Below are 27,597 nucleotides of genomic sequence, written 5' to 3'. Positions count from 1 at the left end.
CAACGCATCCGCTCAACTTAGCAGAATGAATAAAACAACCGTCACAAAAAACTAACACGCGCAAACACCATATAATAGCGTCGGGTGGCTCAGATCCCAACGTAATACGTGTTTGAACTCACTCCATACATATTGTATATACGTCCAACTCTGGACGTGACGCCGCAATGCTAAACGAACTGGAGTGTGTATGGACGGCACTTTTTGGTGAATGTGTCACTCCAGGATTGCGGCACAATGAGCATATCCTGAACTCATCCATCGCATCTGAGTTAGCGCCCGCAGACAACGATGGAATTCCATCGCGTAACGAGGACGCGAAGCTTTACAGTCTCAAGAGGGTACTGCAAGTGGCACTGGACAACGCCGACCCGGAGCTGACCGACGTCGCGGTCGAGGCGGTCTTCAAGGCGCGAGAAGAGCTGGTGGTAGGTGCCAATGAACACAATTCTGTAGAGTACAATTGCGTGTTACTGTACGCGTATAGTGAGTTATTTGTAGCGCGGTGAACGGTCTTGCGGAGCGACGTCGCAGGAGTACTCGGTGCTACTACTGCCCGTTAACCGCGATTTTCGACAGATACCTTTTATGTAATGCCTATATCAGTAGTGTTGTTTTGTTCTTGTGATTAATTTTTGTATTGATGCCACCGCGGCAAAAATCGGACCGCATCACCGTTTTAGACACACACTCCGTTTTACAGAACGTGTTCAAAGATGTCGCACAAGATCAAGGATTTCACGAAACGTTAAGGGACGCCATAAAACTGATCACCATTGACGCGTTGAACCGCAAAGTAAAGGAACGCAACCCGGACCCCGCGCCTTCTATGACCGACGTCGGGAACGTAAAAGCAGTCCGGGGATACTTCGAAAAAGCCACGGAAATTAAGCAACTTTTAAAAAATATAAAAGCATTGGACTCGGATATCGCACGCGTGCAGCGCGACATTCAACAGGTGACGGACCTTCCGGGCTATCTAATAAACATACAGGATCGCGCAACGCTGGAAAGGGTGGAAGAATATATGAACGCTTTTCGCGATAGGGAGTGACATTCTCCCGTGGAAGCGATATGTGCCCCAGCATACAGGGGAATTTAACAACGATCACGCGTATGCGACGTCACAACTACGCGCCCGCTTTATAAAAAATGACTATTTTACTGGGCAGGCAGCCTTAGCATATATTTTGTCGCCCTCTTAGCCTGCATACTCTGTGTGTCCAAGTGTCACCTGTCCCAGTTATGCAGCGGTATGGGGGTGTGTCGCCTTCGTCACCCCCTCAGTTCATATCGGGTGCAACCTTCGCCGTAAGACATTCGCTTTGAGTCTTCTTTCTCGCTGTCTCTGTCTTTAATTGTTTCCATTACAATGCATCGTGGCTACGGAGGACGTGATATGTACTCGAGGCGCGATGAGTACGACATACGCGGCCCCCCGGCTCCATACGACCGCGAGAGGGGCTACGAGAGGTACGATGTGAAACGGGAGCGGTCTGCGCCGTATGAAAGACCCCGGGGGGCGACCTATCGCGATGTACCGGAGGATTACCCTAGGTATCGCGATGAGCCACCGCGATACAAGGATGAACCTCCGAAGTACAAGGATGAACCTCCGAAATACAAGGATGAGCCTCCCAGGTACAGGTATGATGCGCCCAGGTACCGTGAGGCTCATCCAAGGTATCGCGATGAGCCCCCGAGGTATCGTGACGAGCCGCCGCGATACCGCGACGAGCCAGAGCGCTTCAGGGATGATCCCGGTCGCTTCAGGGATGAGCACGGCCGGTACAGGGACGAGCCGCCGCGATACCGCGACGACCCTCGGTACAGAGAGCCGCTTCATCCGATCAGGGGCGGCCCCATTCGGAGGTTCGATGGCAGGCCGTACCCTGAGCCGCAGAAGTCGAAGGTGTTCGTAGGGAACCTCGACGGCAGGGTGAGCGAGGAGGAATTGACATCGGCTTTCGGAAAGTTCGGACCAATTAATAGAATTGATTTCAGGCGGAACTTCGCTTTTGTGGACTACGTGAAGGTCAAGGATGCGGAGGCGGCCATGCGCGAAATGAACGAACGAGTCTTAATGGGATCTAAGCTCAAGGTCGTGCCGCACTCTGAGCGCACAAGGCGCATAGATATAAACCGTGAGCCCGATTTCGCTTCTCAAGCAACTGTGCTCAACCTGGACAACAGCGCAAGCTGGCAGGATCTTAAAGACTTCGCTCGCCAGGCGGGCGAGGTTGTTTATGCGTCGGTGATCATTAGGGACCAAAAGCGGTACGGACTCATCGAGTTCGCGAACCCAAGTGCTATGAAGGCGGCTGTTGAAGTTCTGAATGGTAAGAAGATTGCGCAGAATGATTTACAGGTTGTGCCTATGGCTGTGAACGATTACCTAAAGGAACAGATGAGGGAAGCCATTGCAGGCCGCGCCGCCGCGCAGGAGCAGCCAGTGGGCGGGCAACAAGATGAGCCAGATACCAAGAAAGAGCTGATTTACCAAGACGAACAGTTGGATTCTGTCGACTATGATTGAACGGTGGTGTCGGAAACACGTGGTTTAATCGGCAACCGCCTCCTGCGTGATGCGTCACGTCAGGACATGAGTGTAGGCTCACAGCGGACGCCAGTCGTCAGAAACAACTATGAATGCTAGCGGTACAATGGGTGGTGATACACCGGAGAATCCGGAATGCATTGCGGGATTTTCGTGGTAACCTAAGGGTACCTGTGCAAAATGTTTTTCGTGCTATTAAAAGACTTTATAAAAGAGCTAATAATCCCTGATGTAGAATGGGCACCGTTTGTGGTATGGAACTTATAGTAACCGGTAGTGACCTGCAAATGTTAGTGAGATTCACAGGGTTTGAGCAGATCCTTTGTGACGTTTCGCCGGCGATTGGTGGTCGATGGGTCTACTTAACCGCTATACGCGTAAGCTTTCGTGTACAGGGATATGATATGATATTCGTTGCACCTTTGAAAAGTTATATATCGCTTCATCGTGTGGATTCCCATAGTGTTCCCACTTGTACATTGCTGTTAGTCTGTTGGTTTGAGGTTATGTTTTTGGGTTACTGGTTTGTGCGACCCTCGGGATTGTCTGCGCTATCGGCGCGACACCACGTGTAGTTGCATTTGCGTCTCGTTATTTCACTCGAATGACATGCGTAGCTGACATGTCAGCCTTGTTACATTAAGAAGGCTCTAATGAGCCGGTCACTATATATATTTGCTTTGGATTGCCGGGTGCTAGTTATGCGACTACGGCTGTTGCCTGCTGCGAACGGTTTCGCGGCGGCGGCGGCGGCTGATGCATATTTTCGCTGATCCAACTGATCCCTGCCGAGACTTCATGTGTCATCGTCACTGGACACCTTGGCGCAACAAGCTCCATCGATGTCTCAGTGCGTTTCTCACGTGATGTTGCGGCGGTGAGTCGTTCGCCTTTAGCGGATTGCAACTATATTCAATACACTTAGTTGTGTGGGGTCGCTTTCGTTCCCATGATACCCTGGATGTGTCGACAATTTAACGCTACATTAGTAGTTCCATGCCGCCTGCGCCGGTGTCAATGATTGTAACAAATTGTTTTACGGCACATGCAGATGGTAAACATGCCTATCAGGCGCCATGTACGTGTATTAATACACGATGCATTGAGTGGCGGAAATGCCAGTGGAAGCTATTTATACGTTCGCAAAGATATGAACACTGGCACAGATTTGGGTTGTGTGTTGCATAATACTTAGCAACCTATCACGCAACACTCTGTGACTTTAAAATGTTGTATCATGGACATTGCAGCCTCAGTGAGAAGCACGCCGAGTTTACCATCTGCGTCTCATGGATTAATTTGGACACGGTTTAATGAGCCTATAATGTTGGAGAATACTATATCACGACATTTACGACGTAAACCGCCTGTATAATGAGATTGAGGACGTTATTAGGTTGCCATTGAACGCGATTACTACATTATTTGTTAGGTTGCCAATTAGGTGAGACCATATAAGGGTACTTAAGAAAAGAGCCAAGTAGTAGACGGCAGACTTCAAATCAGTCGTGGATACTTTTCTTAAGCTATTTCATTACATTTTTAAATAGCAAACTTTTAATAAGGCGAAAATTATAATCAGGATCATGCCCAAAACAGCACCACAGATTTAGCTAATTTCACAGATGAAAAAACCAATTGAGGCAGTCTATTTTACCATTCAAATAAGTATTCTTGACATCTATTACACCTGACCATCTTTAGTCATGTAACTCCATGACCCTAAATAGCGATAGACAAGCGTACCTGTACGGTGGCGGCCAATGGGAGAGGTAATTGCGGTTAAATATGTTACAAATCATTTATCAGGCGTATAGTTTATTGCTTCGAATACGCGTTCAAAAGTGTCGATACGAGTCAAGTTCGACTTCATGGATCGCCTCCGAGACGACCACTCCGTGGATCCACAACTCTTTGCGATCCGCCATTCTGGCACTCTCGGGATATCATATACATTGATGATTTCAATCGGCTAATCAGCAATCACCGATCTCAGTATACGCTTCGCCGCGTCGGTGGCAGGAGCAAGGCCTGAGGTGACACCCGAGATTGTGGCAATGGCAATTTCAAAGTATCTACTAATTGGGAGACAGCGACATTTAAATTGTATGCTGTAAACTGCTACACCACGGTCGGATAACTGGAGTTGATGGGTTGCGTTGAGCAGGCTGTCAGGCACGTGGAATGCTGAGTGGATGCCGCAGGTTGGTCAATGTTTGAAGTTTCGGAGTGGCAAGGTAGTGCACCCGTTTAACCACCTGTGTTCTGTGTTCACGATATGCAGGTGATTGTTCGGATTGCTAGAGTGTGTGTACGCGTGTCTATGGACGTCACCATGCCTCATGTCTGGACACCTCCAAATGTGCCTACGGGGCTACGTGGTTACGGACCTTTTTCATATTCGACCTTGGGATGATTGCTGCCTCCCTGATCCAGAGCGGAATGTCAAGTGGTAGCTGGGGAGCGCTTGTAGGGCAGCTGGACGTGGAAATTTGCCGCTGCTGCGAGGCGTTTTCTGTTGACGGAATCTAAGCATTACTCTCTCATTATATAAACGTGAGTTAATTTTGCTATAAAATATACTTACAAACTAGCGCGTACATACATCTGTCAGCGGTGAATACGACGTGTTTTGAGGGCGGCGAGCTTCAGGAACACGTTTCGAGAGCACAAGTCGACGACACTCTGTCTTTCGTTTGAACAAAACCCATTTAGCTATACATCCGTGGCCAATTATTTCGCATCACTACGCTTGAATCGGTTGCGTGCGAGATGGCGGATTTGTCAGGAGGGGACCAGCCCAGCCAGCTGGCAAGGCGTTACTTTAGGATTGGGAACGATGGTGTAGAGGACAGTTCAAGCACTCGATATACGATATCAGCGGTGCCAACCACAGCATTAAGAGAAGGGGCGATAGGCTGTAGCCTTGAAGGATGCCCCTCTCTACTTTCTTGTGCATGATTGTGTTCTTGTTCCACCGTATCTCTATATTCCACCTCTTGGTCGTCTGCTTGATGAAGTTTGATAACCACTCTGGTAGGTAAAGGGTGTCTATAACCCTTGCCAGGTACTCGTGGTCGATTGAGTCGTACGCCTGCATGACGTCGACCCACGTTGCTAGTAATTTCAGATGAACCTAAGGACATTATCGCAATTGAGAAGGAATTTCAACTAGCACTTCTTAACATGATTTTATGATTGAGTAGCTATAATTTACTTTTAGCGTTTTTCAAGTGTTGTTTAGATTTTAGGTGGTTATCCAGCTGGTTATTCGATCTGAAAACTTTGTTGCACACTTGGCATGCGAAGAACTGCTCCTCACTCTGCGGCTGTTCGTTATCATAATGCGATGCAAAAACCCTGCAAGTATCTTGCTGTTGTAAAACTTCCTTCTGCTTTTCGATTTCTTCGATGTGTTGCTTCATATTATTTATTATTTCATTCTTAACGACATGTTTGATTTCGTCGAGTTTTTCTTTCAGTTTTATGCTTTCCAGCTTCATCTGCGCTTTAAGTTCCTCTTGCTCCTGCTTAAAGCGTATGACTCTGGGGTCCATGTTTTTGACCATATTGGTGAGATTTCGCACGCTCTCGTTGAACTCCTTTTTGAGTTTGCTGTGCTCTTTCTTGACCTTCCTTTCGAAGTACCGTCTGTGCATCCGACCCTCAATTTGCCACATCTCATTGCACATAAATGAGCGTATTGTGGCAAAGTTTTGCCAGAAGAGATAGAACTTGTTAACCTCTTTCCAGTCGGTTTGCGATGTTCCGAATGCCGGGAACTCCTGCTTCCACATAACGTGTGAACGGTAAAAGGCAAAGCGACATGAGCACTAACGATTATACTGCAAATAAACAAAACTCTGCGGAAATGAATACAAGCCACACAAACAAATACACGAGTGCGACACTTCCAACGTATTTGTCGAAAATAATCTCGCAACTACACGGTCATACGATAGACAACTTACGTCCAATTCAAGCTCTGGTTCGTATTGCAATTCGCGCATTTCGAGTTCGGCTATTTTTGAGAAGCATCTGCGATAAACTTCGAAGAAGTTATTTCGTTTGGATTCATCATATCCACTGTAGCATGATCCGAAGTAGTACCATATGTCGAAATCGTCGGTATCGTGCTGTCGTTGCGATTTTAGGATGAGGTGCCTATTTTTATCGTACCACCTTCGTGTCTGCAAAATGCATTAGTGTGTTAAAACACAATACATGCAACAAATTTCAAGCATACGATTGTGAAATGCATCGTTACGTTATGCAAATGAGACGGTAGCCGCCAGTTGCCTATTATGTTGCCACAGACTGGACGGCTCACGCCTTGGGGATTGCACCTCCATAAATACAGTGCTGTCAAACAATTAATGGATGCTATACACTAAACCCAATATACAAAGATAGGTGAGTCGCTCTTCCATTACATTGCTTGTAGTGCAAGACTCATAATTGCGTACCTCGTCGTTAGAGAGGCATTCATACGCTTGTTGGATCTTTTGAAAAAGGTTCTTGCATTCTTCTTTTTCCTCTGCCGGCCGTTTGTCTGGATGGAACGCAAGAGCCCTTTCTCGATACTTCTTTCGTATTTCTTCGTAGGTGGCGTCGAATTCTACGTCCAGGAGCTTGTAGTAGCAAGACTCATTGAGAAGCTCCCGCACGACGTCCATCGTGGCACACCCATTCGTGATTTAGTGATAAAAAATTTACAAAAAAGGTGTACACATCATTTTATATTACACATGAGCTAGTTGTTTCCCCCGGCACATTCTCCTGTCAGCTTTCTAGACAGGGTGCCGAACGCGCGGCTTATGCCGACGGCTTCGTCAAATTGCTGCGAAATTGTTACTTCTTCACTTAAAGAATGCTCATTCGAAATGAGACATTGCGAGTAAGACATATGCCTACCTTAAGTTTGGCAGCCCCGCTCTGCAGGCTATCCCTAGTCCAGTTTATTTTGTTTTGCAGTCCCATGACCCAGCTGGGTATGCTTCCAACGCCCAGTTTCTTACAGAGTGCATCGGCAAAGTTGAGACAGTTCCTGTTGACGATTGTGAGATTGCAAACCGGACACACCAACACGAAGTGTCATGGAGTCACAAATCAATGAGGGATGCAATACAGCCAAACGACACCGTGTGACCAATGGCAACGCTGGCCAATGCATGGCATGAACTTACTTCTTCAAGATGTCGTACGACGACCCTAGCCACATAGGCTTTAGTGACTCAATGATTTGCAATACCTCCCTGGGTGAGAATTTCGTTTTGCCGAGATCAATGCTTTTGCGATACTTGTGCGATGAATGGAATCTCGGGTGTGACTGTACTATCCCCGAACCGCCCTGCGGCGTATACCCGAAGTTGTACTCGTAGCCGTAAATTTCTACGCCAGCGTGGTATGCGCCGGCACCGAAAGTACCAGCTACGACGTTGACAACTCGGTTGACGGCCTCCAGGTCGTATATGTTGAGATATACGTGTCCGTACTCAGCGGGCGAGTCTTTACCTCTTGGACTGCTGTGACTGTGTGTCTTGATAAGCCTGTTCGAGCCTTTCTTCAGCATCATAGCTACATCGTCACTGTAGCCTCTTCTGATCATCCGAGTACTATCTAAGGACGGTACGTCGGTGTTACGTGTTATCTCCCGCGCCGTCAAAATGTACGGAGTGGTGGCGTTTTTTGCGGCTCCGGATATCGGCACAGTGCCGGACGCGTTGGAGACGGTCGGCGATATCTTAGAATGGATCATTTTGAACTGTTCGGCGATATGGAAGCTTCTGGGCGAGTTAAAATCGCCTGTCCGCCTGGCAGAGCCGTCACCGATTCTTGTGACAACCTTGCTCATGTTTATCACGTGTTCCGCCGATATGTCATTTGGAACGGCGATCGGTTCTCGCGGACTTATTGCGGTTTCGGGTGTGTTCGATCCTGTGCGCAACTTTGTAAGATCGAGCATTTTTGCACTGTCCATCGTGTGCTCGATTATTTGAGGGGAGATGCTGGAGCCTGACACTATGCTGGTAATAGTGGCCGGAATGTGCTTTAATGTGACAAAATTCAGCCCAGTACTGGACACATTTTTTATGTCACCAAATATCCGTTTATCTCCGTCCTTTTCTACTTTTGTGGCGTCGACAATGATGAGTTGCGGACCCTCCTACAGCGTGTTGTGGACACCAGCTAGCCAATAACTCACCATTTTTCCTACCGTCGACAAATCTTCGGACATAATTACGCTATCTGCGACTACATTTAACCTTCCACACTGCTGTACGTACGTCACTGGCACCCATTTGCATTCGCGGGTACGCGGCGCTAGTCGTGACACCCGGCGTACTAAACCGTATCGAGTCGGCGGCACCGATCTCTCATTTTGTGGCGGTTTTGCTACCATGAAGTGACATTGTAAAAGTCTGCTATTTGTCTTTCCGTCCCGATTCGACATATATACGTCGAAAGGGCATACTTTAAGGCATCACGGCAACACATCGCACAAAAAACGCTTTCGTACGGCATCTGTTCACATTTCGATAGATTTTTTGCATCGCCAACGTCGTTGGCAGTCACAAGTTTTCAGTGCTGTTCGAACTTTACGCTGATTTTCCTTCCATCAAGAAGGTAATCGTTGAAAGTGCTGATAGCTCTATTTGCGTCCTCCTCATTTTGGAAGTAGACTTTTGCAACACCTTTGGATTTGCCGTCCTCCCTGGTTAAGATATCAACCCTGCAAACGAGGTAACTAATGTCGTCCGTTTGTTTCGCTACTTCTTAAGGTACAATGATTAATACATGTAGTAGGGGATAAAACCCCCAAAAATACGCACACTATACTGCCCACATAGCGGATATACTTATGGAGGCACGCATAATTTTCGCGTCTTCTCGGACTGGGTGGGGTTTGAGGTGGCGGAGAACGTAGGGTATTTTTAAGAAGACACCAAAAAGTCACAGCATACGGTCAGGGATACACATAAGATGCATATGCAACGTTGTCGTGTATACACGTAGCGCAGACTCTGCGCGGACAATTGCTATCCGGTGGTTGGAACGTTCGCGGTACCCAGGACAAGTACACCGAGCATCACGACGGAAGGCGAAACGCATGTTGCAAGTTTCAGTGCATGCATTATAATACACATTCGTACCTGTTTACTGGCGCGCACGTCTTGAAAAGATCTTTTAAATCTTGCCAGGACGTCCTCCATTGGATGTTGGTGACCAGTACACATACCCCAGCTGGTTCACCCGTGCCATTTCCACCTCTGCTGTCAATTATAGGGGAGAACAAGAAAAACATCAAACGGTGAGTATATTGTGCAATGTATCCGTGTATTGTGGGTGTTGAGAGGGACGGTATAACCACATAGCAAAAACAACGTGGGCCCTGCATCTCAACGGAAAAAGTGCAAATATGCGATACATGCTTTTTCTCCATTTAATACACACTTTGGCGTAAGAAATACAACGTATTGCAATTCACGAAATGTCACCTACCCGGATTGCTTCCAGTCTCTGTTCGGACCGCGCCTCCCTCCACGGAAACTTTGCGGTCCCTCCCGATCTTCCCTTATGAATATTGGGCGGTCTGATGTAATATGACAGTATCAACATGTTGGACGTACCATATATCATTGTGTCGTTTAATTCCCTCATTGCCCTGAGAGCAGTTTCTTCATCTGCGAACTCCACTAGGCCACAACCCTGCGAGTTGTTTGACGTAAGTTTATTGTGTATTACCTTGGACTTGCCGTCATAGTCTTCGATAATGTCGGCTCTTACGACTTCTCCGACTTGTTTCATGTGGTCCTTCAGGTCTTGCCACTTTACCTTCCATGACAGGTTTCCAACGTATACCCGGCAGTTGCTGTTCTGCAAAGTAATGTAAATGTTGCGCCCTAAATTACAGGGAAACCGTATGAAGTGTATACACGTGTATCCCTGGGCAGCGTGGCCCGCTCGGCGGAACACATTGGTGTCAGCGGACGCCCAAAGACGCCCGCATCACAATACGTCACAGAGGGATACAGTTTTATATAGCAAAATCAAACAAAATCTTGCAGAGTTTTCATGTGCGACGTTATAAAGCTGTTGCGCAGCTGCGTCGTGAGACGTCGCACGGAAAGCGCTTCGCAATTTCCTTTGTCGGCACCATAGAAAAACCACAAAACCTAGCTCACGAATAACCTTACCTGCGACATCTTTGTACGTTGCAGCCGAAATATCAAGCCGCTGTGATAAGCTTCGTAATCGGCATTCAGCCAGATGTGTGGACGACAATCTTACAAACGTGGTATGAGTCCACGTAACAAATATTATATACGTTTGTTCAGAATGGGAACGATACTACGCCAGAAAATTGTGGCTGGAATCCCCGCGTATGCCACAGATTTGGCATCACAAAATTCATGGGGCCATATCGCAGTACGTCCTGCTGGTGCCTTCGGCTGTTTCCCGGGGTTTTATGCAGCGTAAAAACATACACTGCGGCTCGCATTCATGTATAGCGCAGTATGGCATGTGCATTCTACTCATTTTCGTGTAAAAGCGGCCTTCACCTAGGTTGCGGGGACCTCTCACGGCATGGCATGGACTGCAACAGCATACGCAACTTGTTTTTTTGCTATTAAATGATTGTTAGATGCACAATCTCTGGAACAATTGTCTGCAATTATTTATATGCATATTTCTTGCTGTCACAGGGGCTATGCGCGACACGTCGCTGCCTGCACACACGGTATGCGACATGGCATTTCCGCTATCGGTGTATTATAAAAGACTGCAATAAAGCTTCCACATGGTAGTATTGATGCGATTGCACCGTATGGACATTGTTGTTAAGGCCGGTGAACCATTTGTGGTCATTAGGATTCGTCCGACGTGAACTTCGGGTGGTAGTATTCGCAACCAGCATGACGCCGCAACCGAAGTGGTTTAAAGTCTGCAGATTTAGATGGCGAATGCGTATTGATTATGATACGACACAGTTACTTTCGTTTAGAACGACAGTAACTGCATTCCCACATGACGTCTTTTGATGGCACGCGCCTATAAAACGAACCGTTGAGCTATTTCATCGACTGAAACCCGTGATAAAAGCATAAGCCAAATGTGGGAATATGTGATTCTGACATTGTTCTCTAAAGATTTGCCTTGTCACGGCAGGGCACCGCCTCCACAAAGGTCGTTGGGGGCCACTCGCTCGTCACATAGCTGTCAAATGGCGATCTACGTCAAGCATGTATACGACTTCGAGGTGATATGCAGCGTTTCGAAAACACCACAGTTACTCTGGGCCTTACATGCAGAGGCTCACCCAGTTGGCATAACTACGTAGGAAGTGTCACGTGCCATTATACGCCCCGTAATGAGTGAAGCGTCATTAGAATCGCTTTGACACATGCTCATATGCGTGCAAAGTGCCATTATAGGCAAAAATATACGTTTAGTGAACCCATGATTAGTTTATACAAAAATCACACACTGACCTACTACGTTTGCAATGAGCGCCTGATTGTTTTGTTTGTTGTTTGTATATGTTTTTTTGCGATGTTTGGATTAGTTTTGAGTTGTTTGAGTGTGGTGTATGCGTGCCTGCGGTGTTATTCGGCGTGTTTGTTCCGTGCGTTCTCTGCGTCCGGCGGCAGTATTCCGCGCTTTTTAAGGGCGCTAGCGAATTCGTCAAGCGTGAAGCCGTCACCTGCGTGGCGTGCGAGCTGCTGCGTGTTTGCATACCTCCGAACTCGTCGAAGCCGATGATGCTGTGGTTGGTCTTGCCGCCGATGATGATCATGAGCTGCACGCAGTCTAAGCTGTCGTACGCTTCGCTCACCGTGGGAATGCACCAGATGTTGAAGCGCTCGCAGAGGAAGGGCGTGCGCTCGGCGTTGACCCTGATAAACTTGGTGTCGAAGTACGTCTGGCACAGCTCGTGCATCTTACCGTCCAGGTACTGCGACCTGACGGTCGTAGGCCTGTAGAAGTGCGCCACCTGCATGTGAAATTAGTGCACACAGTGTTCGGTGTGGGTTACATGGCTGTGCCCATGGCCCCGCAGCACGTCGTCAACGACGCGACTGCCTCGCCGCCACATACAGCGCACCCATAACTCACCACGTAATGCGCGTTCCTGCATACGTCAAAGAAATCCGAGTCAGAGTGCACGTCGACCAGTTTGCCGTATCCCTTGTTCATGAACTCCAGTCGCTTGGCGTGCGTCTCCTTGAGCGCCTGCAGCCTCGCTTCCCTGAACCGCTCAAGTGCGTCTTCGTCGCGCATGTGAGCTATCTTGCTCTCCACGTGCCTGATACTTTCCAGCTCGTCCTCCACCTCACGCTCCTTCTGCAACAGCGCCGCCAGGACGTTGTCGTGTACCTTCCTCACCAGCTCGGATTCCTTATGCGTCGGCGCCATCTCATCAAGTTGTGTGATCAGGGTTGCGCAATACGCTGTCGTGTCTTTATGCTCAGCTTCACTTGTGATCGTCGCCCTTGTGGCCAGTACTGCCGGTTACCGCAGTTGCTGCTTCCTCGGTCAGAATAAATGCAGACTTCGATGCCGCATATACCAGACTTTTAGCTACTATATACGTTACGAATGGCGACGTCTTGATAAGCTTCGTGAGTGTGTGTCCCGCGTCCCTTGCGAGGCGAGGCGCTGCTGTCAGCGTTAGGTGTACGCCTTCCCTGCGACAACGCCGAGTGGCGGCTTCTGTATGCCACCGGATACAGCAATCCTGTGTGTACAGGTTACTGCCCTGTCTAGCGTGCGTGCGGCGCCTTAGTGCGGTTTTGCAGTCGTCTCTTCTCTTGTGTGTGGAAGGTGGCATTCCGCTCGCGTTGCATTTACATTCCACTTCCTTCCACGGCTACATCAGTTTTCTAATTCTCCTTTCGATACTGTACGACGACTCGCTCTGTCTTCGAGTTCCTTTGCGTAGCGTTGTAACCCTTTGCCGCCATGGATGATTTGCATGGGTCTGGCGACGGGTTATCTGAGTCGTCGACGACTGAGGAAATGGCCCGTTTGCTGCTGGCAGGCTGGACGATGCTGGCGGATACTTGTTCTGAGGTGGTTATCTGAGATGTTGTTTTGACTTTCTTCAGTGCAGGGACGTGCCGTTGATGCGTAACAATGACGGTGCGCTGAAGTGCTGCCGATGCAAGAAGGAGAGCCGCGATGCGTCGCACCGCGTGGCGTCTGCGTCGTCTGGTAGGTTGCGGATTGCATAGTGCGTAACTGACATGTCCGTTAGAGGCGTCGAGGAGCGTGCCCACTGGTATTGGCGAGCGCCACAAGTACAGTATCGTGAGCGAATACGGACTCGACTCTTGCGCGTTGAGCGGCATCCACGGTGTGGATGGCGACCGTGTGCTGTCTACGGTGCCCGTTGTTAAACCTGCGGTACGTCAGTAGCCTGTGAGTTACACAGTATTAAGGCGCCCGTTGTTGCGACTGAGGGTCGTCGTCTTCAGCAGCTGTGTTTGCTGCGAGTCGAGCTGAGCAAGGCTCTGGACCGGTTGGTGAAGCAGTGTGTTGCGTGACATCTTTCAGTTACACGGGTCTGCTGCACCATAGCAACGAGAACGTGTCGTGCGACGTGCGAAGGTGAGTTTTTCGTCTGTGTTGTCTGAGGTTGTTCAGTGACAGCGAGGTGTTGGAGGCGCTTGACCGGACGTTGCGTCTGTTGTCGACTGTGGAGTCCAAGCTCTGAGATGCATGACGCGCCTGTTTGACTGCCTGTGTCCAGCACCAACGTGTTCCACCGTCGGCCGCCGACACCACCAGTCACCGCCATGTCACCCGGCCAGTATGTCGTCGTAGCTGCCGCCCGCCCGCAGTATTTGGTACGCTCGCCGCAGCTCCGTCACGATGCGGATACGCTGGTGGAACGAAATGTTAGCCACGTCAACACCCACCTCGAAAACATGGTAGAAATAATGATTAGGTTTGAAAGAATAATATTCGAAAACAAGTTAATAATTAAGGGCGAAATTTGTTCTCCACACTCTTAATTTATCTATTCGGAGTCACTTGTATGACATGGTGTTGTTGTGATTTCAGATTTTCGTGCTACGAATACATCTTATTAATAAAAATTGTAAACTATATGTTTCGTTTTGCCTACACGCATAGAACGGTTAGCCGTTGGTGTTGTCGTGGAAGGTTGTTGTGTGTCGCACCATTTTGTTACCTCACTAGCCTGTTCTTTCTGACACATCACTTGATAAGCTATTGGAAATTGTTAATGTAACAATGGACAGTGGAAGGGTGTGCTGCGGTTGCAGCAAAAACACGAAAAGCACCCTAGCTTGCCCTGTCTGTAGAACGAAGGGTAACATCAAAATTTTTTGCTCTCAAAGTTGTTTTAAATCCAATTGGACAACTCACAATGTAATTCATGAGGTATGTTCTAAAGTCGGATAAGTTTTGTGTTGATTACATTTTTAAATTCTTCTTTTTATTTGTGCATATATATACGGCAGGTTTCACATGAACCGCTTTCCGTACGTCGCCCAATGGGTGCCCCGGTGGATACAAATTGAGCACCGCTGCAGTTTTGTGGTATCTCATGTTGATGCAGTTGGAGCCTTCAGCCGCAGATGTGCCCGGTGATAAGTGGGATATAAGCTTAGATCCGAAACTGAGGTAACGAACGATGTTTATTTTAATGAAGGGCATTTAGGCGTTTCCGAAACTTTCGCTTCACTGGTAATTTACGACCATGGCCGACAACCCCTCAAAAGACTGTTCCTTCACACATAGCATGCCCAGATTATGCGCATGATGGTAACCCTAAATCTGAATTCGACCTCAAGAGCGCCGGAACAATACGAGAGAATAGCCCCGAGGAAATAAAGGTGTGTTACTGCGTAGTAATTGGTGGCCATAGTTCTGATTAGTGGCAGTTGCATGGCACCACAAATTTTCCTCTCATCTTGACTTAGTTGATAAGGAAAGCGTGTATCTTGGGAAGGAAAGCATTGGATTACGCTGCCAGTTTGATAGCTCCAGGCGTAACCACCGATGAGATTGACACTAAAGTGCACGATTTCATCGTGAAACACAACGCATATCCGTCGCCTCTAAACTACTACGGATTTCCGAAGTCGATATGCACGTAAGTTAATGCTGTTTGATCTACACTTGCAACATAAACATCAATTCTTATATCATAAATTGAAGAGTGCTTATCGTTGCCTTTTGCGAAAAATGACACTGATGCAGGTCCGTCAACGAGGTTGTATGCCATGGCATACCTGACTCAAGGTAAGTCTCGAATGTCTACTCGGCTGTTTTGGTCAATATGAATTTATTATCTGCAATTATGTCGGTATCTACATCATTGGCGATTATGTTCACCTTTGATCCTTGTTGACAAGGTGGTCATCCATTGGTTGTCTTACCGATGTCTGATCTGCTTTTAGGCCACTAAAGGATGGTGATATAATAAATATCGACATTTCCGTGTACTTAAATGGGGTACATAGCGATCTGAATGAGACCTATTTCGTCGGTGAGGTTGATGAGGACTCCCGGCGCCTGGTTACTGGAACCTACGTGGCATTGATGGACACCATCAAACAATGTAAGCCGGGCATGTATTATCGCGAGATCGGAAACCTGATTAACCATATAGCCGATGACTACAAGTAAGTACACTTCACTTTTAGCTTGTCGCAGCCATTATGCTGGACGCCTGCTGCGCGTGACCAATATGCGCAAACATTTTATCCGATTGGCGTGCGAAGCCGAGGTGCTCATGCTTTACAGGCTTTCTGTTGTGAGGACATACTGTGGACACGGTGTGGGTGTAGAGTTTCACTCGCTACCTAACATCCCGCATTATCGCAAGAATAAGGCGATTGGTATACTACGACCCGGGCACGTTTTCACTATTGAGCCCATGTTGAACCTAGGCAGGTCCATATATGGCGTTAATACACTGTTTAGGCGGTTGGCGTGACGTCAAGTGGCCCGACGACTGGACTGCTGTGACCAGTGATGGAAAACGATCTGCTCAGTTTGAGCACACTCTGCTAGTGACGGAAACAGGTAATTTGATCCATCATTGATACACATTATTTCCATTCAGGCGTTGAAATTTTGACTAAGCGTTTGCCTACATCGCCGCCGCTGCAATTTGATATATGAAGCATTGATGCTTATGCAACGTCGCGTAGTCGCTGCGGCTTTGGCAGCCAAAGAGGGACCAAATCGTATCACTAATACACCAAAGATATCGTGAACATTTCTGCATTCCTTAAATATGTGTCTTCTATGTTAATGTCTACCTTTGCGCCATTGCCAGCATTCTTCCTTATGGTGACTACCGCGTAGGCTGCCTTCCACATTTACGCCAGGTAAGCCGTAGCCTTACTTTCGACATCTGTAATTAGCATTTGGGGTTTATCATTAACTTTAATGGTATTTATTGTCGGTTCCGTGCCTTAGAGAGCCGACCTCTCGAAGAGGGTGTAGCTTTACAAATGGATTATATTTGCTTCAGCCTTCTACGTATAGGAGCGGCTGTGCCGCTCCAATAAGTGTGTATTTGATGGCGGCGACTGTGGATCAAGAGGCTCGCGCCGAGTATGACGCTTGGATCCGCAGCGACTGGGCGTTAGGTGTTGACTCCACGAAGTTCAACAATTTCTTCCGTAGCAGAATAACCCTACACCAGGTCTTGTCGTGTATTGATGTCAGCGTTTCGATGTATCGGCAGCTCGGTGAGGAAGAGGAGGATGATGAGGAAGACGACGACGACGCTTGTATGGCATTAATCAAGAAGTCATCAGCCACACGCATGCTACGTCTACAGCTGTTTGACGGTCGCGAACATCAGGTGGCGTATGAGTATGAGCCTATAGCTTGCCTGGATGTGTTCCACGCGAATCGCTTGACTGGCAATCCAGTGCGATGCTGTGGCAAGATAGCTTTAATGAACTCACCGGTAGAGCGCCGAGGAGTGCTGTGGTTGACGCGCCACAACGTAAAATTGGTGTTTGAGGGGTTTGAATGCCGTAAGAACTGTGAAGCTGGGTCGTCTAGCCCTGTCACACGTGCCGTGGATTCCATCCCCGCTCCTGCCCAGGCGCTGCCCGCTACCGGCATCAATTTACCGCATAATGAAACAAGTTGCCCACCGCAGGAACGGGTTACAAACGCTCACCGTGCATGTATATCGTATTGCGCAGACGATTTTGACGAGGCATCGCAGAAGCGCGCTGCTGGCGGCATTTTGGACTTCGAGTTACCTGTAAAGCGATTCAACGCTCACACGGTAGACGAAAGGATATTATCACCAGTGGAACAGTATTTTCCAAGCGGTTCAAGTTATGTGGAATTCTCATACACGTCATATCTCGTGCGTTCAAATGCGGTGGCCGGTGACGAGTCGTATGAAAAATTCACACACAAGTTTTTGCGCACCTATGGTTTCATGGGTTGCTTTTCTATCGCACAAGCACTGTCAAGCATCAACAGGTCACCAGGATTGCAAGAGCCATCGGATGAATGGCTTTCCGACAACGCCCACTTCGGCTTCTTAGAACACGCTGTTCCACTGGATGTCATTGAGCGCAGCGACATTTCCGACGTTGCCAGTAATGAGCTCCGTGAAGTCGGATTAGATCACACCGGTGGGTTGTGGCTGGTGAATTTAAATGATTGTTCCGCGTGTTTCTTCTGCTTGGTGTCAGTTGAAACGTTAGGAATATCATCTTCCACGCCACTGGCGGTTTCGCGATTGATCAACGCAGTTAACGGCTTTTTTGAGGTAAGACGGTTCAGGAGCGGCGCGTGTCACCTGCATTGGATATCACAATACCGAAGAAACCTAGACGACGAAGAGTTCGCAACGAGAACCCGTGCCATTCAGGCAGAATTTGAGCGTATGGAAGCGCTTATGGACTTTTAACCGCCACCTTCGACAACAGGTTAATATTAATGGCAACCTGTTGAACCAAACTGCATTCATTGTTGATGATACGGTTCACTCATACATAATGCTAGTCGCACGCCACTATACTGAGGACTCATCTGTTTTCAATACTTAATGCTTAAAAAATTTTAAATATTACCAAAATAAGCGCCTGATTGTTTTGTTTGTTGTTTGTATATGTTTTTTTGCGATGTTTGGATTAGTTTTGAGTTGTTTGAGTGTGGTGTATGCGTGCCTGCGGTGTTATTCGGCGTGTTTGTTCCGTGCGTTCTCTGCGTCCGGCGGCAGTATTCCGCGCTTTTTAAGGGCGCTAGCGAATTCGTCAAGCGTGAAGCCGTCACCTGCGTGGCGTGCGAGCTGCTGCGTGTTTGCATACCTCCGAACTCGTCGAAGCCGATGATGCTGTGGTTGGTCTTGCCGCCGATGATGATCATGAGCTGCACGCAGTCTAAGCTGTCGTACGCTTCGCTCACCGTGGGAATGCACCAGATGTTGAAGCGCTCGCAGAGGAAGGGCGTGCGCTCGGCGTTGACCCTGATAAACTTGGTGTCGAAGTACGTCTGGCACAGCTCGTGCATCTTACCGTCCAGGTACTGCGACCTGACGGTCGTAGGCCTGTAGAAGTGCGCCACCTGCATGTGAAATTAGTGCACACAGTGTTCGGTGTGGGTTACATGGCTGTGCCCATGGCCCCGCAGCACGTCGTCAACGACGCGACTGCCTCGCCGCCACATACAGCGCACCCATAACTCACCACGTAATGCGCGTTCCTGCATACGTCAAAGAAATCCGAGTCAGAGTGCACGTCGACCAGTTTGCCGTATCCCTTGTTCATGAACTCCAGTCGCTTGGCGTGCGTCTCCTTGAGCGCCTGCAGCCTCGCTTCCCTGAACCGCTCAAGTGCGTCTTCGTCGCGCATGTGAGCTATCTTGCTCTCCACGTGCCTGATACTTTCCAGCTCGTCCTCCACCTCACGCTCCTTCTGCAACAGCGCCGCCAGGACGTTGTCGTGTACCTTCCTCACCAGCTCGGATTCCTTATGCGTCGGCGCCATCTCATCAAGTTGTGTGATCAGGGTTGCGCAATACGCTGTCGTGTCTTTATGCTCAGCTTCACTTGTGATCGTCGCCCTTGTGGCCAGTACTGCCGGTTACCGCAGTTGCTGCTTCCTCGGTCAGAATAAATGCAGACTTCGATGCCGCATATACCAGACTTTTAGCTACTATATACGTTACGAATGGCGACGTCTTGATAAGCTTCGTGAGTGTGTGTCCCGCGTCCCTTGCGAGGCGAGGCGCTGCTGTCAGCGTTAGGTGTACGCCTTCCCTGCGACAACGCCGAGTGGCGGCTTCTGTATGCCACCGGATACAGCAATCCTGTGTGTACAGGTTACTGCCCTGTCTAGCGTGCGTGCGGCGCCTTAGTGCGGTTTTGCAGTCGTCTCTTCTCTTGTGTGTGGAAGGTGGCATTCCGCTCGCGTTGCATTTACATTCCACTTCCTTCCACGGCTACATCAGTTTTCTAATTCTCCTTTCGATACTGTACGACGACTCGCTCTGTCTTCGAGTTCCTTTGCGTAGCGTTGTAACCCTTTGCCGCCATGGATGATTTGCATGGGTCTGGCGACGGGTTATCTGAGTCGTCGACGACTGAGGAAATGGCCCGTTTGCTGCTGGCAGGCTGGACGATGCTGGCGGATACTTGTTCTGAGGTGGTTATCTGAGATGTTGTTTTGACTTTCTTCAGTGCAGGGACGTGCCGTTGATGCGTAACAATGACGGTGCGCTGAAGTGCTGCCGATGCAAGAAGGAGAGCCGCGATGCGTCGCACCGCGTGGCGTCTGCGTCGTCTGGTAGGTTGCGGATTGCATAGTGCGTAACTGACATGTCCGTTAGAGGCGTCGAGGAGCGTGCCCACTGGTATTGGCGAGCGCCACAAGTACAGTATCGTGAGCGAATACGGACTCGACTCTTGCGCGTTGAGCGGCATCCACGGTGTGGATGGCGACCGTGTGCTGTCTACGGTGCCCGTTGTTAAACCTGCGGTACGTCAGTAGCCTGTGAGTTACACAGTATTAAGGCGCCCGTTGTTGCGACTGAGGGTCGTCGTCTTCAGCAGCTGTGTTTGCTGCGAGTCGAGCTGAGCAAGGCTCTGGACCGGTTGGTGAAGCAGTGTGTTGCGTGACATCTTTCAGTTACACGGGTCTGCTGCACCATAGCAACGAGAACGTGTCGTGCGACGTGCGAAGGTGAGTTTTTCGTCTGTGTTGTCTGAGGTTGTTCAGTGACAGCGAGGTGTTGGAGGCGCTTGACCGGACGTTGCGTCTGTTGTCGACTGTGGAGTCCAAGCTCTGAGATGCATGACGCGCCTGTTTGACTGCCTGTGTCCAGCACCAACGTGTTCCACCGTCGGCCGCCGACACCACCAGTCACCGCCATGTCACCCGGCCAGTATGTCGTCGTAGCTGCCGCCCGCCCGCAGTATTTGGTACGCTCGCCGCAGCTCCGTCACGATGCGGATACGCTGGTGGAACGAAATGTTAGCCACGTCAACACCCACCTCGAAAGGGTTATCAACGTGCATGAACTTTTCATCTAAGTCAATTCCCGCTGATTTATGCGCAAAAGACAGAGGAGTATCCATGTATTGGAAATCAACGCTGCGGATACAAATGGGCAGTTGTGTGTTTTTGGTGTACGTCCAACCGAAGTAATAGAAGAATGCTTGCAATAATTCGGCAACAGTCATTCCATTTGGTACACCTTTCGATGCCCAGTTAAGTTCTTCTTTTATGCGTCGCATGTTTGTTGTGAACCTAACATCAATTCCACTAACATACTTTGGTGATTCGTTGTCTGCGATGGCCAAGTCTTGTAGCGACACCAAAACTGGCGGGTTACACCGTTGTAGAAAATGTATCGCCATTAACGAGAGCGCGAATGAACCTAGCGTCCCCTTAGATCGGTCGTTAAGGTCTCGGCATCGCGCCCATTTTTTGAGAGCCAAAACCAGGTCCTTTACTCTGGAGTCACATGCAACGTATGTCCCTAGTAGCGCGGAATTTGATATGGCGAGAACGTTGTTCACCGAAATATCTATGGAGCTACCTAACGATTGTATAAGCGGATCGCCGATTCTTTTGTTAGGTTTTTCGTTTTTCCAATGCAATATGGGTATCTTTGCCGTGAACCTGTTTTCAAAGGCCCTCCCTGGAGCCAACGGTTGCAATAGGAACGCAATGCGCCTTAGATTACGAATAATTGCGCTTCTAGAAGTCACGTTGGGTATTTGAACGCATATATCGAGGTCGCTGGCGTCAGTCCAAAGCCCGTTAATGGCGCTTCCGAATACGCCGACAGAGCACTTGGGGTTGAGCCTTTCCCTCAGGTATGATTCGATGCAACTGGCGATACTCTTATTGCGCAGGGATTGCTGTTCGGCAGTTAGCGCGGACTTATTGGTGTAGCTGGGCTCTGAAGATCGTTCGGCAGTCCCACTACCCGTGACTCCGCCTTTGCGGCTTGCCTCAGTTGACACGGATTCGTTTTCACCAGCGATTTTTATTGATTTTAAATCCACATCTTGGCAGATGCTCCTTCCTTGATTGGCGGAGACGTGTTTAATTTCAGCCGCCCGTTTTTTAAAAGGGGAGAATGCTGTTCTCCAATTCCTTCTCCGATCCACATCCGCCAAATTGAACGGATAATGAGAGGAAGCATCACCATTAAACGTTTCACGTGCGTACGCATCGTCCTCTATCTGGTTTTCCAATTTGTCCGTTCCTCGATTCTCATCTTTGATGTCCACAGCCCGTGCGGACGATAGCTTCGCCGATCGACAATATTGGAATTGTTTCCGCTCCAAACGTACGAACTGATCTAGTAGCCTTAGTGCGGCGCCGTAAACATGGCTGTGTAGCACTCTGGACCACGCGACCTTTACGGATTCCTTGCACATCGCTCTCGTCATTTCAGCTCTTTCCAGATGCCACGCGCCTCCTCAAGTGATGTGTGGCATCACATTTCACATTAAATCTTGCAAAAACCAAGGCGGGGTGTGTAGATTCGCTGCGCGTGGAGCTATAACGCCTTGTCTCTCCGTTACCTCCGACACATCTCCGGGGGGGTCTACGTGACACACCGTCAAATGCCACCTATTCCCGGCCGGAGTATACACCTAATTAAACACTGCGGATGGGTGGTGTTGCGTTTTGGTTGGTTATTCGTTCCTAGCTGCTGGTTCCCCATAGGTGGAATCCAACGCTCACCGGCGTCGGCAATGTGCTCCCCGACTTCAGGCCGATTTCTTCTGTACCAGTTTAGCGCCTTAAATTCGTATTTCATTTGTAAAGTTGCTGGGTGTATGCTGTAATCGAAAAGTTCCTCTGCTTTCGGAGATGGTGAACCGGGGTCAGTTGGCACGCAGCGTATTCCACGCACAGCGTCGCTTTTTTGCGAAGGAAGTGAAGCACTCGGTCGAGTGTCGCCAGGGCCTTCTCAGCGGTGTCAACCGCCTTGTGGACGCCGTGTCTGTGACCCTGGGTCCCAAGGGGCGCAACGTGGTGATTGCGCAGCCATACGGTGCGCCGAAGATCACGAAGGACGGCGTCACAGTCGCCAAAGCGATTGAATTTTCGGACAAGCTGGAGAATCTTGGCGCCCAGCTGGTGCGCCAGGTGTCTTCTAACACGAACGACAAGGCCGGCGACGGTACGACAACGGCAGCGGTCTTGGCTCGTGCCATCTTCCAGCGCGGCTGCCGCGCCGTGGATGCCGGGTTAAACCCTATGGACCTGCTGCGCGGCATAAACATGGCCGTGGAGTGCGTTGTAAAGTACCTCGATTCCATTAAGAAGGAGGTGACCACCAGCGACGAGATCCTCAACGTCGCCACCATCTCGGCGAACGGCGACCGCGTGGTCGGCCAGCTGATTACCGACGCCATGGAAAAGGTCGGCAAGGAGGGCACCATCACGGTGGTCGAGGGCAAGACCCTGCAGCACGAGCTCGAGGTTGTCGAGGGCATGAAGTGGGACAAAGGCTACATCTCCCCTCACTTCGTGACCAGCGTGAAGGACATGAAGGTCGAATTCGACAACCCTTACATTTTCCTCAGCAACGAGAAGATTTCCAATGTGAAGCAGATCCTGCCCGTGCTCGAGCATGTGCTGCAGCAGCAGGCGCCTCTGCTGATAGTCTCCGAGGACGTCGACGGCGAGGCTCTGGCCGTGCTGATCGTGAACAAGCTGCGCCTGGGCCTCAAGGTCTGCGCTGTGAAACCGCCGGGTTTCGGCGAGCACCGTAAGGCGACCATGGAGGACCTCGCTGCTATGACCGGCGCCGTCTTGGCCGGCGAAAACAATTTCACGGTGGACGGCGACCTCGTTGGCACTCTGGGTCGTGCTAAGAGCGCGACCGTGACCCGTGAGCACACTATACTGGTAGAAGGCCTCGGGCAGAAGAAGGATGTCGAGGAGCGCTGTGACGGCATCCGCGCGATGCTCAAGGTCTGCGACTCGACCTACGAGTCGGACAAGTTGAAGGAGCGTTTGGCGCGTCTCACCGGCGGCGTCGCTATCATCCGCGTCGGTGGCGCTAGTGAGGTGGAGGTGGGCGAGACCCGCGACCGCGTTGACGACGCGCTGTGCGCCACCAAGGCGGCAGTTGAGGGGGGCATCGTCCCGGGTGGCGGCAGTGCGCTGCTCCACGGCTCGAAGCGGTTGGCAGACCTGCAGACCAAGAACTACGACCAGAAGGTGGGCGTGGACATCGTCCGCGAGGCCGTGCAGGCGCCCGTCAAGCAAATTGCGCAGAACGCCGGATTCGAAGGCTCAGTGGTGGCCGAGCGCTTGCTCCAGTCGAACGACGTGACCCACGGCTTCAACGCGCAAATGGGCGAGTACTGCGACCTGGTGGCCGCTGGCATCATCGACCCTACGAAGGTCGTGAGAACCGCCCTGACCGACGCCGCGTCCGTCGCCTCGCTGATGACCACCTCTGAGGTCGCCATATTCGATGCGCGCAAAGACAAGGAGGCAAACGACGAGGGCATGCAGCAGCCCATGTACTAGGCATTACGCAGCTAAATAGCGCCTGATGCACCGCTTACGGGCATGGGTCGATTTGGGGTTACTTTATTCCGTTTTGTGATCGTAGATGAACAAAGAATTATCTAATATTTCTATAGCACGCAGCCCGCACCAGGCCACTGTTCAGCGTTGTGGGCACGTTTTGGTTGGCACGGGGACGTAGGCATCCTTTAATGGCCAACTGAGGCCACGAAAGGGTGGAATGATCGGTCGTAAGAACATTCCGACTACCATGTGTCGTTAAATGGAACGACCGTGACGGCTTCTCTACGGTGGCAACACGGTCGCGGCTAGTAAAGTGTTCATGTACAGCGAATTGGCGTTACACTTTCGCGCCTATTCACAGGGATGTATAGCGCGCTTTGCGCACAGCATAACTGGTCTGCTAGTGTACCACGTTGCTGCCATTTTTACAGACCGCGCGGAATCTGCCGGCGCATCGCTAAACACAGTCATCTGCGCAAATAAATATTCCACGTGGGGTACTTGTTTATGTACTTCTCGCGTTTTCGCCGCGGATCACTCCCTCACGTTGGCGGTCACCGTGCCAAGGCAATCTGACATAAACACGCAACAAAGCCCGCAAATTGCCAATTCGCAACTCGAATCATAAACATTCGAAATTGTTAAAGCATGAGGGAATGAATACGTACTTTTTGTCCCATAGTGTAAAATGTGCAAGGTTCCATGCTGAAGGCGTGTACCTTCGGCTGGCATACAATTTTTAGGCCGGATTCAAGATGTTAGGAGGCAACTGCGTATGACACATTACACGGGTCACTGTGTTTTGCGGCTCCACGATGCACGAGGACGTGATCGGCTTTCTGTCACGCTTGGTTCCTCGCAGGACTGCAACGCTATACTTCATCTTTTTCGTGAGCACGTTGCTTCTATCGATAGGGCTGCTGAATGGCTCGGAAAATCGTAAGTGGCTACATTTTTTCGCTAATTAACGTCTTTTTTTTTTGCCTCCTGTGAATGCTGTTGCTTCTAGCGTAGGTGTGCGTCTCTGCCCTGTTGCCGTTGGATGCCGTACGTGCTTTGATTCCTCTGACGTTTAAGGCTTCTCGGCGAGCACAAAGCGCTGATACCTGCTGTGTGGTGTGTTGTTGCGGTTATTCGGTGATTCTTGACCGGATGTTACAACGTCGCATATGTGACGCCTTACGTATGACGTCGTGTTTAAGTGGCGCTTCCGATCAAGTAGCGACGGTTAAAGCACTCGATATGCCTGGTACATGCAAATATTTGTAATCCGTATTTTGCACCCTATTATTATCTAACGTTTTTCAGTGTTCCGGAGCTTCACGTCCTGCCGAGGTGAAGCTGAATACAACATCAGCGCATTCACAGCGTTGGTGGTGTTGCAGTGCATCTTGCTGTTGCCAAAGTCGGATGAGTCGGCAGGTGATCACGGGGAAACCAGCGGGGTGACGACGCGGTCGTTGCGCCGGATGGACAGGGATGGCGCCCAGTTTCCTTCCAAGAATCTGGGCGACAATTTGGATTTCGCAAATCGCAGCTGCTTCTCTAACGAGGGGTTCGTGAGCATCATATGCGAGAAGTTCAGCCCCCGAACCCCTCCCCTAACATCGTCCCGAGTGGCCGGGGGCCCGGGATCCAAACGTTCCTTGACCTCCTGCGGCACCAATGATAAGAATGACCGATCCACCACCCTAGATAGGCGGATGTGCAAATCCGTCCCCGCTTACGAGGAACAAACGTCGATGGACGACAGAGCGCACGCGGACAATGCAGGTGACGCTTCGACGAACGAGGCCAGTGACGCCGACAAGGATCATGATGAGATACCCTCGGATGAGAATGACGACGTAGCCCCCAATCCTTGCGCTGCCTGGATGTACAGCTGTTCTATATGCTGGAACTCGCTATGGATGTCCTTGTACCATTTCGTGAGTTTCATGGGCATCCACGCGACGCTGCTTGCTTCGCGCATTCACGGGACGATCGAGTTGAACAAGCACGCGCTGGAGACGTGCGTCCACCTGCGCGACAAGTTCCCGCTGCACATGTGGTCGCCTAGGCTCGGGTACCAGCTCATCAGCGAGTCCACTTTTTTCCTGACCTACATGTCCTGCACGAGCCTTGAGCTCGTGATTCGCAAGTACGACGACGCGTCGTACCTGAAGAATTTTTTCACGGGGCACTTTTTGAAGGAGCGCAGATGCCTAGGCATAATGAGGATTTTGCTGCAGGCTGTGATATTCCTGTACGCCTTCGTGGTGATCCTCGCCAGCATTTTCACCGGGTACGGGTCACCCATGCAGATATTGTGTGGCTTCTCGATGGGCATGCTGATGCTCTGGATAAATTCGCTGCTGACGCAGTTGTTGCAGCTCAGCGACATGTCGAAGTCCACTTTGGACTTCAACTGGCTGTGGTCACTGCTGAGCCTGCTCAACTTCTGGATATGCGGAGTCCTCTTCTACGTGTCGGTGTACGGGATTCCGCTGTCCGCGCCGTACATTTACCTCCAGGTGGCGTCGTGGATTCCGCTGCTGATACTCACCACCCGCAAAGGCAAGCAGATTTTCATGTGGCAGGACATTTCCAGCGCCCTGTATACATTCAATTAGGCGCATATCACAACACGTTATTGGGGCCTAAGAGACAGTTTCAAGTCACCTCCCACGCAGTCCACTGCCGCACCCGTGTGGCAACGAAATTATGCCATGCAGTATCACCACTGACGGAAACACGTCGGATACTATTCGCAGTTGAAGGAGTTTGATGGCAAGCGTAATGCTGAATGGTGGGAGAATTTGCGAAACTGCAGCGTCCGCCAATTGACATTCGACCTGCCAACTATTCCTCCGTTGTAGCACGCCACTAAGGAATCCTTAGTACAACGAGTGCGTCTCACGAAACAACACAGAATCCGCAAAATCGCGGCGACTCTAATTTTTTGTTCATTAGTCTTCAAACGTCTGCTGCCCTGGCGCTGTAGCGCTGCTAGGGTTGCGGCGTTGTCACTCAATATCA

General features: G+C 50.0%; 16 protein-coding genes across 16 annotated transcripts; 9 read left to right on the top strand and 7 right to left on the bottom strand.

The window, feature by feature from the left end:
• Positions 1 to 167: 167 nt before the first annotated feature.
• BBBOND_0401520 (hypothetical protein, conserved) lies at positions 168 to 1,054 on the top strand (the record flags this gene model as incomplete). Its single annotated transcript, XM_012914392.1, has 2 exons — positions 168 to 428; positions 704 to 1,054. The coding sequence occupies 2 exons, from the start codon at positions 168 to 170 to the stop codon at positions 1,052 to 1,054; spliced, it is 612 nt and encodes a 203-aa protein (XP_012769846.1).
• A 318-nt stretch (positions 1,055 to 1,372) lies between these two features.
• Positions 1,373 to 2,536, top strand: BBBOND_0401510 (RNA recognition motif containing protein, putative; the record flags this gene model as incomplete). Its single annotated transcript, XM_012914391.1, has 1 exon — positions 1,373 to 2,536. The coding sequence occupies one exon, from the start codon at positions 1,373 to 1,375 to the stop codon at positions 2,534 to 2,536; it is 1,164 nt and encodes a 387-aa protein (XP_012769845.1).
• Positions 2,537 to 5,381: 2,845 nt separating this feature from the next.
• BBBOND_0401500 (hypothetical protein) lies at positions 5,382 to 5,657 on the bottom strand (the record flags this gene model as incomplete). The annotated part of the gene is made up of 1 exon (XM_012914390.1): positions 5,382 to 5,657. One exon carries the CDS (start codon positions 5,655 to 5,657, stop codon positions 5,382 to 5,384), a length of 276 nt encoding a protein of 91 aa, XP_012769844.1.
• Positions 5,658 to 5,763: 106 nt separating this feature from the next.
• Positions 5,764 to 7,233, bottom strand: BBBOND_0401490 (DnaJ domain containing protein, putative; the record flags this gene model as incomplete). The annotated part of the gene is made up of 3 exons (XM_012914389.1): positions 5,764 to 6,342; positions 6,529 to 6,747; positions 7,024 to 7,233. 3 exons carry the CDS (start codon positions 7,231 to 7,233, stop codon positions 5,764 to 5,766), a joined length of 1,008 nt encoding a protein of 335 aa, XP_012769843.1.
• A 77-nt stretch (positions 7,234 to 7,310) lies between these two features.
• BBBOND_0401480 (-PPPDE peptidase domain-containing protein 1) lies at positions 7,311 to 8,795 on the bottom strand (the record flags this gene model as incomplete). Its single annotated transcript, XM_012914388.1, has 4 exons — positions 7,311 to 7,397; positions 7,472 to 7,604; positions 7,744 to 8,723; positions 8,763 to 8,795. 4 exons carry the CDS (start codon positions 8,793 to 8,795, stop codon positions 7,311 to 7,313), a joined length of 1,233 nt encoding a protein of 410 aa, XP_012769842.1.
• A 344-nt stretch (positions 8,796 to 9,139) lies between these two features.
• Positions 9,140 to 10,764, bottom strand: BBBOND_0401470 (single stranded G-strand telomeric DNA-binding protein, putative; the record flags this gene model as incomplete). The annotated part of the gene is made up of 6 exons (XM_012914387.1): positions 9,140 to 9,290; positions 9,712 to 9,828; positions 10,061 to 10,151; positions 10,189 to 10,267; positions 10,304 to 10,435; positions 10,756 to 10,764. 6 exons carry the CDS (start codon positions 10,762 to 10,764, stop codon positions 9,140 to 9,142), a joined length of 579 nt encoding a protein of 192 aa, XP_012769841.1.
• A 133-nt stretch (positions 10,765 to 10,897) lies between these two features.
• On the top strand, positions 10,898 to 11,351 carry BBBOND_0401460 (hypothetical protein; the record flags this gene model as incomplete). Its single annotated transcript, XM_012914386.1, has 2 exons — positions 10,898 to 10,987; positions 11,205 to 11,351. The coding sequence occupies 2 exons, from the start codon at positions 10,898 to 10,900 to the stop codon at positions 11,349 to 11,351; spliced, it is 237 nt and encodes a 78-aa protein (XP_012769840.1).
• Positions 11,352 to 12,165: 814 nt separating this feature from the next.
• Positions 12,166 to 12,976, bottom strand: BBBOND_0401450 (-Thioredoxin domain-containing protein 9; the record flags this gene model as incomplete). The annotated part of the gene is made up of 3 exons (XM_012914385.1): positions 12,166 to 12,263; positions 12,299 to 12,554; positions 12,677 to 12,976. The coding sequence occupies 3 exons, from the start codon at positions 12,974 to 12,976 to the stop codon at positions 12,166 to 12,168; spliced, it is 654 nt and encodes a 217-aa protein (XP_012769839.1).
• A 546-nt stretch (positions 12,977 to 13,522) lies between these two features.
• On the top strand, positions 13,523 to 14,276 carry BBBOND_0401440 (hypothetical protein; the record flags this gene model as incomplete). The annotated part of the gene is made up of 5 exons (XM_012914384.1): positions 13,523 to 13,586; positions 13,818 to 13,966; positions 14,002 to 14,081; positions 14,117 to 14,170; positions 14,207 to 14,276. The coding sequence occupies 5 exons, from the start codon at positions 13,523 to 13,525 to the stop codon at positions 14,274 to 14,276; spliced, it is 417 nt and encodes a 138-aa protein (XP_012769838.1).
• A 542-nt stretch (positions 14,277 to 14,818) lies between these two features.
• On the top strand, positions 14,819 to 16,717 carry BBBOND_0401430 (methionine aminopeptidase, putative; the record flags this gene model as incomplete). The annotated part of the gene is made up of 9 exons (XM_012914383.1): positions 14,819 to 14,968; positions 15,147 to 15,211; positions 15,249 to 15,423; positions 15,511 to 15,683; positions 15,791 to 15,832; positions 15,991 to 16,215; positions 16,247 to 16,482; positions 16,517 to 16,618; positions 16,659 to 16,717. 9 exons carry the CDS (start codon positions 14,819 to 14,821, stop codon positions 16,715 to 16,717), a joined length of 1,227 nt encoding a protein of 408 aa, XP_012769837.1.
• A 403-nt stretch (positions 16,718 to 17,120) lies between these two features.
• On the top strand, positions 17,121 to 18,482 carry BBBOND_0401420 (hypothetical protein, conserved; the record flags this gene model as incomplete). Its single annotated transcript, XM_012914382.1, has 1 exon — positions 17,121 to 18,482. One exon carries the CDS (start codon positions 17,121 to 17,123, stop codon positions 18,480 to 18,482), a length of 1,362 nt encoding a protein of 453 aa, XP_012769836.1.
• Positions 18,483 to 18,749: 267 nt separating this feature from the next.
• BBBOND_0401410 (-Thioredoxin domain-containing protein 9) lies at positions 18,750 to 19,560 on the bottom strand (the record flags this gene model as incomplete). Its single annotated transcript, XM_012914381.1, has 3 exons — positions 18,750 to 18,847; positions 18,883 to 19,138; positions 19,261 to 19,560. 3 exons carry the CDS (start codon positions 19,558 to 19,560, stop codon positions 18,750 to 18,752), a joined length of 654 nt encoding a protein of 217 aa, XP_012769835.1.
• A 546-nt stretch (positions 19,561 to 20,106) lies between these two features.
• On the top strand, positions 20,107 to 20,860 carry BBBOND_0401400 (hypothetical protein; the record flags this gene model as incomplete). The annotated part of the gene is made up of 6 exons (XM_012914380.1): positions 20,107 to 20,217; positions 20,253 to 20,358; positions 20,402 to 20,550; positions 20,586 to 20,665; positions 20,701 to 20,754; positions 20,791 to 20,860. 6 exons carry the CDS (start codon positions 20,107 to 20,109, stop codon positions 20,858 to 20,860), a joined length of 570 nt encoding a protein of 189 aa, XP_012769834.1.
• An 85-nt stretch (positions 20,861 to 20,945) lies between these two features.
• BBBOND_0401390 (-Poly(A) RNA polymerase GLD2) lies at positions 20,946 to 22,475 on the bottom strand (the record flags this gene model as incomplete). Its single annotated transcript, XM_012914379.1, has 1 exon — positions 20,946 to 22,475. One exon carries the CDS (start codon positions 22,473 to 22,475, stop codon positions 20,946 to 20,948), a length of 1,530 nt encoding a protein of 509 aa, XP_012769833.1.
• Positions 22,476 to 22,902: 427 nt separating this feature from the next.
• BBBOND_0401380 (heat shock protein 60, putative) lies at positions 22,903 to 24,576 on the top strand (the record flags this gene model as incomplete). Its single annotated transcript, XM_012914378.1, has 1 exon — positions 22,903 to 24,576. The coding sequence occupies one exon, from the start codon at positions 22,903 to 22,905 to the stop codon at positions 24,574 to 24,576; it is 1,674 nt and encodes a 557-aa protein (XP_012769832.1).
• Positions 24,577 to 25,394: 818 nt separating this feature from the next.
• Positions 25,395 to 27,191, top strand: BBBOND_0401370 (hypothetical protein, conserved; the record flags this gene model as incomplete). The annotated part of the gene is made up of 2 exons (XM_012914377.1): positions 25,395 to 25,518; positions 25,888 to 27,191. The coding sequence occupies 2 exons, from the start codon at positions 25,395 to 25,397 to the stop codon at positions 27,189 to 27,191; spliced, it is 1,428 nt and encodes a 475-aa protein (XP_012769831.1).
• Positions 27,192 to 27,597: the final 406 nt, after the last annotated feature.

The sequence above is a fragment of the Babesia bigemina genome (genome assembly GCF_000981445.1).
Source record: "Babesia bigemina genome assembly Bbig001, chromosome : IV".
In the NCBI taxonomy this organism is placed as follows: Eukaryota; Apicomplexa; class Aconoidasida; order Piroplasmida; family Babesiidae; genus Babesia; species Babesia bigemina.
Note: the sequence above shows the minus strand (reverse complement) of the source record. Positions and strands in the feature narration are given on the sequence as shown.